The sequence below is a fragment of the Trypanosoma cruzi genome, genomic scaffold (genome assembly GCF_000209065.1).
Source record: "Trypanosoma cruzi strain CL Brener 1047053517101 genomic scaffold, whole genome shotgun sequence".
Lineage (NCBI taxonomy): Eukaryota > Euglenozoa > Kinetoplastea > Trypanosomatida > Trypanosomatidae > Trypanosoma > Trypanosoma cruzi.
The window spans coordinates 8,814-23,942 of NW_001849493.1; the positions used below are offsets into that span (position 1 = coordinate 8,814).

At 53.2% G+C, this 15,129-nt stretch overlaps 2 protein-coding genes across 2 annotated transcripts, besides 10 other annotated features; both read right to left on the minus strand.

Annotated features, from left to right (window-relative positions):
- Positions 1 to 5,401: a sequence feature (heterozygous, non-Esmeraldo-like haplotype).
- Positions 1,769 to 1,798: a sequence feature (AT_rich).
- Positions 1,997 to 2,019: a microsatellite.
- Positions 2,270 to 2,303: a sequence feature (GA-rich).
- Positions 2,304 to 2,326: a sequence feature (AT_rich).
- Positions 2,628 to 2,667: a microsatellite.
- Positions 2,820 to 2,858: a microsatellite.
- Tc00.1047053506491.10 (protein kinase, putative) lies at positions 3,003 to 4,112 on the minus strand (the record flags this gene model as incomplete). Its single annotated transcript, XM_803093.1, has 1 exon — positions 3,003 to 4,112. The coding sequence occupies one exon, from the start codon at positions 4,110 to 4,112 to the stop codon at positions 3,003 to 3,005; it is 1,110 nt and encodes a 369-aa protein (XP_808186.1).
- Positions 4,421 to 4,463: a sequence feature (T-rich).
- Tc00.1047053506491.20 (myosin heavy chain, putative) lies at positions 4,496 to 15,129 on the minus strand (the record flags this gene model as incomplete). The annotated part of the gene is made up of 1 exon (XM_803094.1): positions 4,496 to 15,129. A coding segment is annotated over one exon (10,634 nt), but the record flags the coding sequence as incomplete, so codon positions are not given.
- Positions 5,402 to 5,752: a sequence feature (haploid, non-Esmeraldo-like haplotype).
- Positions 5,753 to 15,129: a sequence feature (areas not merged during assembly with more than two copies in the genome that could not be assigned to a particular haplotype).

A 15,129-nucleotide genomic window follows, 5' to 3' on the forward strand; every position in this document is an offset into this window, starting at 1 on the left:
TTGGGGCGTCGCTGTTCGCGTTTCTTTTGGTTCTCTTCCAATTAATTGGCGCTGCCCTGCTCCTTGTGCCCCCGTTTGGGCAAATGTGTCTTTGGCCCGGACCGAGCGTGCCTTGAATGGTGCCCACGGGCTTTTTGGATGCGCTCTTTTATGGTGTTCCCTCTCTTTCGCCCCTCTCCCACGACTATTTCCCCCTCAGCCTCATTTGCGTTTCTTTTTTTTCTCACGTCCAGTTGTGTTCGTACCGTGGCCCGATGGCGGGTGCGCTGTAACGTCACGCCAACGTCAACGTCCACAAGGAACCACGAAAATATGAAGCACGTGGTTGGCGTCTTTGCGGAGGGTGTGGCTTCAGGGCCTTCTGACCCGAGGAGTGTGGGGCACGTTGGTTGTGGGAAAGCGGTGGTTCCGTTCCCATGTTTTGCCGAAACAATTTTGCTTCGTGCGCCTTCTTTGTTTGGGCGGCGCAAAGCCCGCACGATGCTGATCGGAGGCGACGGAATGCGTCCGCTGGCGGGGGTGGGGCCTCAACATCTCTCGGGGGATGGGTTTAACGCAGAAGAATGAAAGTTGACGGCCGACGAGATGAAGAAGCCTGCGCTTCACGCAATAGAAAAGGTTCCGTGGGGGCCCGAATGCACCACGTGGAGATGTTTTTCTTTCCTCTCCCACTTCGCCCACACAATGGCATGAACCCTTCTCCCGTGTCCGCTAGTACAATTACTAAATAAGTGACAAGCCGCATGCATTATAAAATTTCGACGCAGAAGCCAAAGAGACGGTGATACCAGGGCGACTCGCCCACTCACGACCCCCTCGGGATCACCGAACCACACCGACAGCACGCAGCTCACGAAACGCGCAACATTGTTGTTGTGCACGGTGTTATTCTATTTTTACGTTTGCGTGGGGTTTCCTATTGAATGCCGCTCTTTTGGTAAAAAGAAATATGCGACCGTCCGTCGCCACCAATTTCGGTGCGAAAAGTCGGACACGATGCATGAATCCCCATCTTGTGTGTGTGGCCGCAGGTCTCCGTTTGCACTTTTATATCGGCGATTTTGTTGCTGTTTTACTTTTGGGTGAACGGGCCTCTCCGTCCACTGTTTCCACGGCGTCTGGGGCGAGGTGACGGTGGGCGGCGAAAGCGCCGCTTCTCCGCCAATGGTCTCTTCCTGTCGCGCTTTTGCTCACTAGCCCTCGCGCGGGGCGGGCGGAGGCGCTTTTCTCTGCTCTTCCCGGCGCGCAAAGAAGCTTCCTTTCCCGCCGAGGATCCGAGCCCGTGTGCGGCATGCATGGGCGCTTTGCGGCGCGAAAACGAGTCGCTCCTAAGTGGGTGTATGGTTGGCCGCCTCGCCTCTGGCGCCTTTGGCGGGCCAAAAAACAGGCCGGAAAAAAACAGGAAACCCCGGCGGCGGCGAGAAAAGTGTCTGCTTCCAGTCTTCTCTGGCGAATTTCCGGGCACCCTCGAACAGCACGCGTGACGAAAACGGCCGGGAAAGAATCCAATTCGAGCGTTGTTTTGGCCGCGCTTTTCTTCCCTTTTTGTGGGATTAAGTGGTGTGTTGTGTGAGAGAAAGGAAAACAAACAAGCAGAGGAATAAAAACACACACACGCAGAGAGAGGGAGGGAGGGACGTTAATAGGGAAGAAGAGGAGCAACGGCGAAACGAACAGAAAATACGCGCCCAAAAAGAGAAGAAAAAAACAAAACAAAACAGAGGAATGACTACAATAATTTTAATGATTACAAGGTTCTGGCACATCCTTTTTTTTTTTTAAAACTTTTTATATATTTCCTTTAGAAATGGGGACGATGATGTCGGTATATATGGATGGATATCTACATGTGCGTGCGTACATATGGTATTTGGCCATTTCTTCGTCATTCCCCTTCCTCTTTTGTATCGTGCTTCTTGCGGCTCTCGGTCGCATTGTGGCACCGCCAAAACCCTAAAAGTGCGGTAAAGGGTTTGAGCGGGCGTTTTTTTTTTTCTTATTATTATTATTATTATTATTTCTTTTGCCTTTTTTCCAAGGGGACACACACACAGAGAGGGAGAGAGAGGGAGGGAAAGAGTAAATGAGACGTATTTCGTAATGAGATCAGCCAAACGAGCATGCGTGCATCCCCCTTCCCCCCTCCCCTCCACTTTACTTCCGGCGAACAATTATACATACGTATGTGTGCATAAATATATGTATTTTACATGGAAGAGTTGTGGGTGTGGGTGGGTAGAAGTGGAGTCAGGAGCGGCCAACAATGCGGGGAAAGGAAATGAAAGGAAATGAAAAAAAAAAAATAAATAATAATAATATTAATATACAAAAAGATCGTAACGGTTTATAATACTTCCTCAACGGTCTGTGCGCATTAATAATAATAATAAAAACGAAACCCCCCTAAAAAAAAAAAAAAAAAAACATATCAAATTTCCCCTACCAAAAGTACATAAGCACACGCAAGCACACATACACACATTTGCCCACACTCACACGCCAACCACCGCGCGGCAAAGTACATGAAGGCAATGGGGTAATTGCTGCCGCCGCTGTTGCTACTCACGGGCTCCATCGACTTCGCGTTGACTGTTATCAACGCGGAATAAAAGCTCCACACACACAAAAAAAAAAAACAAAAAAAAACCCAAACAAAACAAAACAAAAAACAAAATTCAAAGAGGAGGGAGTCTTCATATTTTCCAACCGGGTAAAAAAAAAAAAAAAAAAGTGTGTGTATAAAATGACTGCGCACCGTTGCGAATGGGGGTATAAAAAATCAATAGAAAAATCAACCGTAATAAAACAAATGAACATCCAAAAAAAAAAAAAAAAACAAACAAAACAACAACAAAAAAGTGCGTGGATTATCGTCAATAATAATAAAAAGACAAAAAGGAACAGCGCCGATATATCGGCATCGGGAGGAGGCGCGAAAAAAGAAAAAAGAAGAAAAAAACTATCGGAAAGAAACACACACACACACAAACAAAAGGGAGGGATTATTTTTCGTTCACCAAAACCATTTCCTGAGACGCGCTTGAGGATAATCCAGGAAAGAAGCAAAATATTTTTGATCCAATTGTTGCAGCATCCTTTTCCCCGTTTTCATTCCCTTTCTTCAGATTTATTTTGTTTTCCGTCGCCCTTCGTTCGTGCGTCACAATACATGGCGGCGGGGGCGGGGGCGAATTATCCCGCTTCCTTACATTTACCCAGTCGTACTGGAAATCGTGCTTTACATTCGGTCCAATCGTGTCAAGAACAGACGCAATGAGAATTCGACACATCTCATATTGTGGACTCTCTGCAAATTCCAGTTTGCGAGAATAATTAAGCAGGTCTTCAAACTGCGAGGGGCACTTGGAACATATTTGTGCGGTCGTCAGTTTCTGCTTGATCTCACCAATTGCCTTTTCCTTTGCCTCACGATCTTTCATTCGAAGCCCCGACCACGGGAGATGCCCACGATAGAGGTAAATAAGGATATATGAAAGCTGCTCCATATCATCACGACGGCTTTGTGAAAAGCCTTTATGTGTACGTAGAGAGGCGTAGCGTGAGGTACCAACAAAACTCTTCCCTGTTGCCATCTCGCGATGCTCGCCATTGGTTGAACGGTAACGAACGCTGAGGCCCAAATCGATCAGGTAGAGGTGACGTACATTCCTACCAACTCCCAAAAGATAATTATCTGGCTTTAAGTCTCGGTGTATATAACCAACTGAGTGAATAAACTCCAGGCGTGATAACATTTCATCCGCAAGCATGACTGTTGTTTTAAGTGAGAACCGTCCAAGTTTGGCATGAAGATCCTCCAGTGATGGTCCGAGGAGCGACATGATGAGGATCCTAAAGTCTCCTTCCTGGCCAAAGTACTTCAGTTCCGGAATGCCAGGAGTGGTACGGCCTGGCATAGAGTTCTGTATATCCTGCATCACACGCGCTTCATGAAAAAGAAAACACCGTCCTTTGTTTCGCTCAAGTTTCACCGCGACTGGCTCGCCAGTAGAGACCTGCACGCCAGCATACACCTCGCCAAAACCACCTTTGCCCAAAAGACGATCAAGCCTGAACTTTCCTTGAAACAGAGTAATCTTCACGGATGACATGGTGTTAGACAAGGCGGAGGGGTTGGTTGGTGTGGGTGTGGGTATTATCCTTAGACAAAAAACAAAACAAAACAAAAGGATCTTTTCTAAATAACAGCCGTCCCCCCCAACACGAAAACAAACAAACAAAAAGAAGGCAAAGAACAAAGAATTGCCGCTCAATTTCAGTTTTCATTGGAGGCAGCTACAGTGCTTTAAAAGAAGGAATATCGACATGATCCGTGTCCCGTGGAGCGGCATCTCAGTTTTTAGATATCATGGGTCTCTTGTCAACGCATTTCTTCTCAACAAACAAAACGAAACAAAAGTTTTTTTTTCTCATTTATTTATTTCTTTTTCTTTTTCTTTCTTGTGGAGGCGGGGGGCGGTGCTGTGCTGAGCTCTCATCCCTCCTGCATGTTTGACAGGGCATCACAGGCCTCCTCCAGCACACCAGATGACGCGGTAAACCTACTCTGATTCTTCGACAGGGCATCCGTCAGAAGCCTCACGCACAACTTCAACTTCTTGTTTTCCTCCTCTGCGTGTTCTTTCACGTCGCAGGCCTCATCGAGTGCGGCACGCAGTGTGTCCAACTCCGAAGCTTTGGGGTTATCGCGTCCTTCCACCTGCCGCGTGCGAAGCCTTTCCAATTCCTCCTGTGTCCTACAAAGCGATCGCTCCGCATCCGCACTTCGCTGAAGCGCCTCTTCTTCGCACTTACGGGCGTCCTCCATAAGTTCAACAAACTCCTCCAGCTTTTTCAATGAGTCACTCACTTCCAGGGACTTCTGATCCCGTTCCTCCGCGAGCTCGTCGATGAGAGCCTGCGCCTCCTCCTGCTGAGCAAGTATCTCCTCCTTCAGACGATTTATTTCGTCATTCTTCTCCCTTAAAGCTCCCTGTACTTCTTGCAAAGACCCGCGAAGCCCTTTAATGTCACTTTTCAAATCTTCAAGTGCAATTGCATCGTCAGACTGCTGCGCACGAAGCTCTTCCACCTGTTTCTGGAGATGCGACACAATTTGCTCATGCTCCGTTTGCAGCTCCCTATGCATTCTTTCCAATTCAAAGAGTTCTTGATCACGTGCGGCTAGCTTTTCAACAGCAACCTTCTCCCCCTCACGAGCCTTTTCGAACTTTACGACAAAGTCATCTAACTGGCCAATCACGTGAAACAACTCTTCTCGCTTGTCGTGGAGTTCTTCCACCAGACCTTCAAGACGCTCATTCAAGGATTCCAAATGAGCATTCTTCACATCAACGACTTCCTCTAGGTCACAAATCTTTTGACGCAGTACGCTAAGCTCATTTTCCCCGGATGCAACCACAGGTGCGTTTTTCAACGTCTCAAGATTTCTTTGAGTCACTTCCAGCTCCCCTAAAAGCCGCGCCTTCTCCGCCTTTTCCAGTTCAATCTCACGCGACATCAAATCCCTTTCAGCCAAGAAATCAGATCTCAACATTGCAAGCTCCTTATTACTTAAACTCAACCTCTCAAGTGCATCCTTTTCAGCACCACTCACCAAAGAGGCCCTTTCCATATACCCCTCCAGCATCTCAATCACACCACCATCACCCGATGAAAACACGTGCAGACCACTCATAGCACTGTTCAACTTGGATTCAATCACATCAAGCTCAGCAACTAGCTTATGACAGTCAGCCTCCCTCCGTACAAGGTCCTCTGCGAGCTTCTCATTGTCAGCCTCCCTCTGCGCAAGTTCCTCCACAAGCTTCTCATTGTCAGCCTCCCTCTGCGCAAGATCCTCTGCGAGCTTCTCATTGTCAGCCTCCCTCTGCGCAAGTTCATCTGTCAGCTTCTCGATGTCAGCCTCCCTCTGTGCAAGTTCCTCCACAAGCTTCTCATTGTCAGCCTCCCTCTGCGCAAGATCATCTGTCAGCTTCTCATTGTCAGCCTCCCTCTGTGCAAGATCCTCTGCGAGCTTCTCATTGTCAGCCTCCCTCTGCGCAAGTTCATCTGTCAGCTTCTCGATGTCAGCCTCCCTCTGCGCAAGATCCTCTGCGAGCTTCTCGATGTCAGCCTCCCTCTGTGCAAGTTCCTCTGCGAGCTTCTCATTGTCAGCCTCCCTCTGTGCAAGATCCTCTGCGAGCTTCTCATTGTCAGCCTCCCTCTGCGCAAGTTCATCTGTCAGCTTCTCGATGTCAGCCTCCCTCTGTGCAAGATCCTCTGCGAGCTTCTCATTGTCAGCCTCCCTCTGCGCAAGATCCTCTGCGAGCTTCTCGATGTCAGCCTCCCTCTGCGCAAGTTCCTCTGCGAGCTTCTCATTGTCAGCCTCCCTCTGTGCAAGATCCTCTGCGAGCTTCTCATTGTCAGCCTCCCTCTGTGCAAGATCCTCTGCGAGCTTCTCATTGTCAGCCTCCCTCTGTGCAAGTTCCTCTGCGAGCTTCTCATTGTCAGCCTCCCTCTGTGCAAGATCCTCTGCGAGCTTCTCGATGTCAGCCTCCCTCTGCGCAAGTTCCTCTGCGAGCTTCTCATTGTCAGCCTCCCTCTGTGCAAGATCCTCTGCGAGCTTCTCATTGTCAGCCTCCCTCTGTGCGAGGTCCTCTGCGAGCTTCTCGATGTCAGCCTCCCTCTGTGCAAGATCCTCTGCGAGCTTCTCATTGTCAGCCTCCCTCTGCGCAAGATCCTCTGTCAGCTTCTCATTGTCAGCCTCCCTCTGTGCAAGATCCTCTGCGAGCTTCTCATTGTCAGCCTCCCTCTGCGCAAGTTCGTCTGTCAGCTTCTCGATGTCAGCCTCCCTCTGCGCAAGTTCCTCCACAAGCTTCTCATTGTCAGCCTCCCTCTGCGCAAGTTCATCTGTCAGCTTCTCGATGTCAGCCTCCCTCTGCGCAAGATCCTCTGCGAGCTTCTCATTGTCAGCCTCCCTCTGTGCAAGATCCTCTGCGAGCTTCTCATTGTCAGCCTCCCTCTGCGCAAGTTCATCTGTCAGCTTCTCGATGTCAGCCTCCCTCTGCGCAAGTTCCTCCACAAGCTTCTCATTGTCAGCCTCCCTCTGTGCGAGGTCCTCTGCGAGCTTCTCATTGTCAGCCTCCCTCTGTGCAAGATCCTCTGCGAGCTTCTCATTGTCAGCCTCCCTCTGCGCAAGTTCATCTGTCAGCTTCTCGATGTCAGCCTCCCTCTGTGCAAGATCCTCTGCGAGCTTCTCGATGTCAGCCTCCCTCTGTGCAAGTTCCTCTGCGAGCTTCTCATTGTCAGCCTCCCTCTGTGCAAGATCCTCTGCGAGCTTCTCGATGTCAGCCTCCCTCTGCGCAAGTTCCTCTGCGAGCTTCTCATTGTCAGCCTCCCTCTGTGCAAGATCCTCTGCGAGCTTCTCATTGTCAGCCTCCCTCTGTGCGAGGTCCTCTGCGAGCTTCTCGATGTCAGCCTCCCTCTGTGCAAGATCCTCTGCGAGCTTCTCATTGTCAGCCTCCCTCTGTGCAAGATCCTCTGCGAGCTTCTCATTGTCAGCCTCCCTCTGTGCGAGGTCCTCTGCGAGCTTCTCATTGTCAGCCTCCCTCTGTGCGAGGTCCTCTGCGAGCTTCTCATTGTCAGCCTCCCTCTGCGCAAGTTCCTCTGCGAGCTTCTCATTGTCAGCCTCCCTCTGTGCAAGATCCTCTGCGAGCTTCTCATTGTCAGCCTCCCTCTGCGCAAGATCCTCTGCGAGCTTCTCGATGTCAGCCTCCCTCTGCGCAAGATCCTCTGCGAGCTTCTCATTGTCAGCCTCCCTCTGCGCAAGGGCGCGCGTCAACTGTTCGTTGAGTGTTGTTGTCTTGTTGAGCTCGTCGATGGTGACGCTGTAGAGAGGTTCGCTGCGCACTATTTCAGGGGCCACTGGCACTTCAGTATTTGGCGGTGGCATCTGCGGTGAAGCGCTATCGCAGAGTTCTGGATGTGATAGCCTCTCATTTATACGAGCGTTGCGCATCTCTCGGTGCGCAACAAGTTCAGCTTGCATTGTAGCACGGGCTTGATCGTGGTCCGCGCGAAGCTGTTCTACCTGTTTTTGATTCTCCTCTACCATTGCAGTCAGCGCACCGCGTGTGGTGCTAATGAGCTTCTCCGCCATCGCGCGTTCATGAGACGCCTCGGACACCGCCGCGGACAAACGGGACTCCAGCTCCCTCACGCTCCTCCCTGCTGCATCGCTAGCTTCCACCATCTCGGCCTTCTTTGCAGCGAGCAGCGCAGCCAGGGCAGCGTTCTCCCCCTCCAACGCCTTCAGCTGGACGAGAGCGTCCGCCAGTTCGCGCTCCAGGATATCCACATCACCCGTAGCAGCAAGTTCCCTTCTCGCAGCAAGCTCCTCAAGTTCACGACAGCGGCTATACACACCCTCAATTGTCTTACTCGCGTCCGCCTCTGCACCCTCAATTACCGCCTCCCTCTGTGCAAGTTCCTCTGCAAGCTTCTCATTGTCAGCCTCCCTCTGCGCAAGATCCTCTGCAAGCTTCTCATTGTCAGCCTCCCTCTGCGCAAGATCCTCTGCGAGCTTCTCATTGTCAGCCTCCCTCTGCGCAAGTTCATCTGTCAGCTTCTCATTGTCAGCCTCCCTCTGCGCAAGTTCCTCCACAAGCTTCTCATTGTCAGCCTCCCTCTGCGCAAGATCCTCTGCGAGCTTCTCATTGTCAGCCTCCCTCTGTGCGAGGTCCTCTGCGAGCTTCTCATTGTCAGCCTCCCTCTGTGCAAGTTCATCTGTCAGCTTCTCGATGTCAGCCTCCCTCTGTGCGAGGTTCTCTGCGAGCTTCTCATTGTCAGCCTCCCTCTGTGCGAGGTCCTCTGCGAGCTTCTCATTGTCAGCCTCCCTCTGTGCGAGGTTCTCTGCGAGCTTCTCATTGTCAGCCTCCCTCTGTGCGAGGTCCTCTGCGAGCTTCTCATTGTCAGCCTCCCTCTGCGCAAGATCCTCTGCGAGCTTCTCATTGTCAGCCTCCCTCTGTGCGAGGTCCTCTGCAAGCTTCTCATTGTCAGCCTCCCTCTGTGCGAGGTCCTCTGCGAGCTTCTCATTGTCAGCCTCCCTCTGCGCAAGATCCTCTGCGAGCTTCTCATTGTCAGCCTCCCTCTGCGCAAGTTCATCTGTCAGCTTCTCATTGTCAGCCTCCCTCTGTGCAAGTTCCTCCACAAGCTTCTCATTGTCAGCCTCCCTCTGCGCAAGATCCTCTGCGAGCTTCTCATTGTCAGCCTCCCTCTGCGCAAGTTCCTCCACAAGCTTCTCATTGTCAGCCTCCCTCTGTGCAAGATCCTCTGCGAGCTTCTCATTGTCAGCCTCCCTCTGCGCAAGATCCTCTGCGAGCTTCTCATTGTCAGCCTCCCTCTGTGCGAGGTCCTCTGCGAGCTTCTCATTGTCAGCCTCCCTCTGTGCAAGGTCCTCTGCGAGCTTCTCATTGTCAGCCTCCCTCTGTGCAAGATCCTCTGCGAGCTTCTCATTGTCAGCCTCCCTCTGTGCGAGGTCCTCTGCGAGCTTCTCATTGTCAGCCTCCCTCTGCGCAAGATCCTCTGCGAGCTTCTCATTGTCAGCCTCCCTCTGCGCAAGGGCGCGCGTCAACTTTTCGTTGAGTGTTGTTGTCTTGTTGAGCTCGTCGATGGTGACGCTGTAGAGAGGTTCGCTGCGCACTATTTCAGGGGCCACTGGCACTTCAGTATTTGGCGGTGGCATTTGCGGTGAAGCGCTATCGCAGAGTTCTGGATGTGATAGCCTCTCATTTATACGAGCGTTGCGCATCTCTCGGTGCGCAACAAGTTCAGCTTGCATTGTAGCACGGGCTTGATCGTGGTCCGCGCGAAGCTGTTCTACCTGTTTTTGATTCTCCTCTACCATTGCAGTCAGCGCACCGCGTGTGGTGCTAATGAGCTTCTCCGCCATCGCGCGTTCATGAGACGCCTCGGACACCGCCGCGGACAAACGGGACTCCAGCTCCCTCACGCTCCTCCCTGCTGCATCGCTAGCTTCCACCATCTCGGCCTTCTTTGCAGCGAGCAGCGCAGCCAGGGCAGCGTTCTCCCCCTCCAACGCCTTCAGCTGGACGAGAGCGTCCGCCAGTTCGCGCTCCAGGATATCCACATCACCCGTAGCAGCAAGTTCCCTTCTCGCAGCAAGCTCCTCAAGTTCACGACAGCGGCTATACACACCCTCAATTGTCTTACTCGCGTCCGCCTCTGCACCCTCAATTACCGCCTCCCTCTGCGCAAGTTCCTCTGCAAGCTTCTCATTGTCAGCCTCCCTCTGCGCAAGGTCCTCTGCGAGCTTCTCATTGTCAGCCTCCCTCTGCGCAAGTTCCTCTGTCAGCTTCTCATTGTCAGCCTCCCTCTGCGCAAGTTCCTCTGTCAGCTTCTCATTGTCAGCCTCCCTCTGCGCAAGTTCCTCTGCGAGCTTCTCATTGTCAGCCTCCCTCTGTGCAAGGTCCTCTGCGAGCTTCTCATTGTCAGCCTCCCTCTGTGCAAGGTCCTCTGCGAGCTTCTCATTGTCAGCCTCCCTCTGCACAAGTTCCTCTGCGAGCTTCTCATTGTCAGCCTCCCTCTGCGCAAGTTCCTCTGCGAGCTTCTCATTGTCAGCCTCCCTCTGCGCAAGATCCTCTGTCAGCTTCTCATTGTCAGCCTCCCTCTGCGCAAGGTCCTCTGCGAGCTTCTCATTGTCAGCCTCCCTCTGTGCAAGTTCCTCTGCGAGCTTCTCATTGTCAGCCTCCCTCTGCGCAAGTTCCTCTGCGAGCTTCTCATTGTCAGCCTCCCTCTGTGCAAGTTCCTCTGCGAGCTTCTCATTGTCAGCCTCCCTCTGCGCAAGTTCCTCTGCGAGCTTCTCATTGTCAGCCTCCCTCTGCGCAAGGTCCTCTGCGAGCTTCTCGATGTCAGCCTCCCTCTGCGCAAGTTCCTCTGTCAGCTTCTCATTGTCAGCCTCCCTCTGCGCAAGGTCCTCTGCGAGCTTCTCATTGTCAGCCTCCCTCTGCGCAAGTTCCTCTGTCAGCTTCTCATTGTCAGCCTCCCTCTGCGCAAGATCCTCTGCGAGCTTCTCATTGTCAGCCTCCCTCTGCGCAAGGTCCTCTGCGAGCTTCTCATTGTCAGCCTCCCTCTGTGCAAGTTCCTCTGTGAGCTTCTCATTGTCAGCCTCCCTCTGCGCAAGTTCCTCTGCGAGCTTCTCATTGTCAGCCTCCCTCTGCGCAAGGTCCTCTGCGAGCTTCTCATTGTCAGCCTCCCTCTGTGCAAGGTCCTCTGCGAGCTTCTCATTGTCAGCCTCCCTCTGTGCAAGATCCTCTGCGAGCTTCTCATTGTCAGCCTCCCTCTGTGCGAGGTCCTCTGCGAGCTTCTCATTGTCAGCCTCCCTCTGCGCAAGTTCATCTGTCAGCTTCTCATTGTCAGCCTCCCTCTGCGCAAGTTCATCTGTCAGCTTCTCAATGTCAGCCTCCCTCTGCGCAAGTTCATCTGTCAGCTTCTCGATGTCAGCCTCCCTCTGTGCGAGGTCCTCTGCGAGCTTCTCATTGTCAGCCTCCCTCTGCGCAAGGGCGCGCGTCAACTGTTCGTTGAGTGTTGTTGTCTTGTTGAGCTCGTCGATGGTGACGCTGTAGAGAGGTTCGCTGCGCACTATTTCAGGGGCCACTGGCACTTCAGTATTTGGCGGTGGCATTTGCGGTGAAGCGCTATCGCAGAGTTCTGGATGTGATAGCCTCTCATTTATACGAGCGTTGCGCATCTCTCGGTGCGCAACAAGTTCAGCTTGCATTGTAGCACGGGCTTGATCGTGGTCCGCGCGAAGCTGTTCTACCTGTTTTTGATTCTCCTCTACCATTGCAGTCAGCGCACCGCGTGTGGTGCTAATGAGCTTCTCCGCCATCGCGCGTTCATGAGACGCCTCGGACACCGCCGCGGACAAACGGGACTCCAGCTCCCTCACGCTCCTCCCTGCTGCATCGCTAGCTTCCACCATCTCGGCCTTCTTTGCAGCGAGCAGCGCAGCCAGGGCAGCGTTCTCCCCCTCCAACGCCTTCAGCTGGACGAGAGCGTCCGCCAGTTCGCGCTCCAGGATATCCACATCACCCGTAGCAGCAAGTTCCCTTCTCGCAGCAAGCTCCTCAAGTTCACGACAGCGGCTATACACACCCTCAATTGTCTTACTCGCGTCCGCCTCTGCACCCTCAATTACCGCCTCCCTCTGTGCAAGTTCCTCTGCAAGCTTCTCATTGTCAGCCTCCCTCTGCGCAAGATCCTCTGCGAGCTTCTCATTGTCAGCCTCCCTCTGCGCAAGTTCATCTGTCAGCTTCTCATTGTCAGCCTCCCTCTGTGCAAGATCCTCTGCGAGCTTCTCATTGTCAGCCTCCCTCTGCGCAAGATCCTCTGCGAGCTTCTCATTGTCAGCCTCCCTCTGTGCGAGGTCCTCTGCGAGCTTCTCATTGTCAGCCTCCCTCTGTGCAAGGTCCTCTGCGAGCTTCTCATTGTCAGCCTCCCTCTGTGCAAGATCCTCTGCGAGCTTCTCATTGTCAGCCTCCCTCTGTGCGAGGTCCTCTGCGAGCTTCTCATTGTCAGCCTCCCTCTGCGCAAGTTCATCTGTCAGCTTCTCGATGTCAGCCTCCCTCTGCGCAAGTTCCTCTGCGAGCTTCTCATTGTCAGCCTCCCTCTGCGCAAGTTCATCTGTCAGCTTCTCGATGTCAGCCTCCCTCTGCGCAAGTTCCTCCACAAGCTTCTCATTGTCAGCCTCCCTCTGTGCGAGGTCCTCAGCAAGCTTCTCATTGTCAGCCTCCCTCTGCGCAAGTTCATCTGTCAGCTTCTCGATGTCAGCCTCCCTCTGCGCAAGTTCCTCTGCGAGCTTCTCATTGTCAGCCTCCCTCTGCGCAAGATCCTCTGCGAGCTTCTCATTGTCAGCCTCCCTCTGCGCAAGATCCTCTGCGAGCTTCTCATTGTCAGCCTCCCTCTGTGCGAGGTCCTCTGCGAGCTTCTCATTGTCAGCCTCCCTCTGCGCAAGGGCGCGCGTCAACTGTTCGTTGAGTGTTGTTGTCTTGTTGAGCTCGTCGATGGTGACGCTGTAGAGAGGTTCGCTGCGCACTATTTCAGGGGCCACTGGCACTTCAGTATTTGGCGGTGGCATCTGCGGTGAAGCGCTATCGCAGAGTTCTGGATGTGATAGCCTCTCATTTATACGAGCGTTGCGCATCTCTCGGTGCGCAACAAGTTCAGCTTGCATTGTAGCACGGGCTTGATCGTGGTCCGCGCGAAGCTGTTCTACCTGTTTTTGATTCTCCTCTACCATTGCAGTCAGCGCACCGCGTGTGGTGCTAATGAGCTTCTCCGCCATCGCGCGTTCATGAGACGCCTCGGACACCGCCGCGGACAAACGGGACTCCAGCTCCCTCACGCTCCTCCCTGCTGCATCGCTAGCTTCCACCATCTCGGCCTTCTTTGCAGCGAGCAGCGCAGCCAGGGCAGCGTTCTCCCCCTCCAACGCCTTCAGCTGGACGAGAGCGTCCGCCAGTTCGCGCTCCAGGATATCCACATCACCCGTAGCAGCAAGTTCCCTTCTCGCAGCAAGCTCCTCAAGTTCACGACAGCGGCTATACACACCCTCAATTGTCTTACTCGCGTCCGCCTCTGCACCCTCAATTACCGCCTCCCTCTGTGCAAGTTCCTCTGCAAGCTTCTCATTGTCAGCCTCCCTCTGCGCAAGATCCTCTGCGAGCTTCTCATTGTCAGCCTCCCTCTGTGCGAGTTCCTCTGCGAGCTTCTCATTGTCAGCCTCCCTCTGCGCAAGTTCCTCCACAAGCTTCTCATTGTCAGCCTCCCTCTGCGCAAGATCCTCTGCGAGCTTCTCATTGTCAGCCTCCCTCTGCGCAAGTTCCTCTGCGAGCTTCTCATTGTCAGCCTCCCTCTGCGCAAGATCCTCTGTCAGCTTCTCATTGTCGGCCTCCCTCTGCGCAAGATCCTCTGCGAGCTTCTCATTGTCAGCCTCCCTCTGCGCAAGTTCATCTGTCAGCTTCTCATTGTCAGCCTCCCTCTGTGCAAGATCCTCTGCGAGCTTCTCATTGTCAGCCTCCCTCTGCGCAAGATCCTCTGTCAGCTTCTCATTGTCGGCCTCCCTCTGCGCAAGATCCTCTGCGAGCTTCTCATTGTCAGCCTCCCTCTGCGCAAGTTCATCTGTCAGCTTCTCATTGTCAGCCTCCCTCTGTGCAAGTTCCTCTGCAAGCTTCTCATTGTCAGCCTCCCTCTGCGCAAGATCCTCTGCGAGCTTCTCATTGTCAGCCTCCCTCTGCGCAAGTTCATCTGTCAGCTTCTCATTGTCAGCCTCCCTCTGTGCAAGATCCTCTGCGAGCTTCTCATTGTCAGCCTCCCTCTGTGCGAGGTCCTCTGCGAGCTTCTCATTGTCAGCCTCCCTCTGTGCAAGGTCCTCTGCGAGCTTCTCATTGTCAGCCTCCCTCTGTGCAAGATCCTCTGCGAGCTTCTCATTGTCAGCCTCCCTCTGTGCGAGGTCCTCTGCGAGCTTCTCATTGTCAGCCTCCCTCTGCGCAAGTTCATCTGTCAGCTTCTCGATGTCAGCCTCCCTCTGCGCAAGTTCCTCTGCGAGCTTCTCATTGTCAGCCTCCCTCTGCGCAAGATCCTCTGCGAGCTTCTCATTGTCAGCCTCCCTCTGCGCAAGATCCTCTGCGAGCTTCTCATTGTCAGCCTCCCTCTGCGCAAGATCCTCTGCGAGCTTCTCATTGTCAGCCTCCCTCTGTGCGAGGTCCTCTGCGAGCTTCTCATTGTCAGCCTCCCTCTGCGCAAGGGCGCGCGTCAACTGTTCGTTGAGTGTTGTTGTCTTGTTGAGCTCGTCGATGGTGACGCTGTAGAGAGGTTCGCTGCGCACTATTTCAGGGGCCACTGGCACTTCAGTATTTGGCGGTGGCATCTGCGGTGAAGCGCTATCGCAGAGTTCTGGATGTGATAGCCTCTCATTTATACGAGCGTTGCGCATCTCTCGGTGCGCAACAAGTTCAGCTTGCATTGTAGCACGGGCTTGATCGTGGTCCGCGCAAAGCTGTTCTACCTGTTTTTGATTCTCCTCTACCATTGCAGTCAGCGCACCGC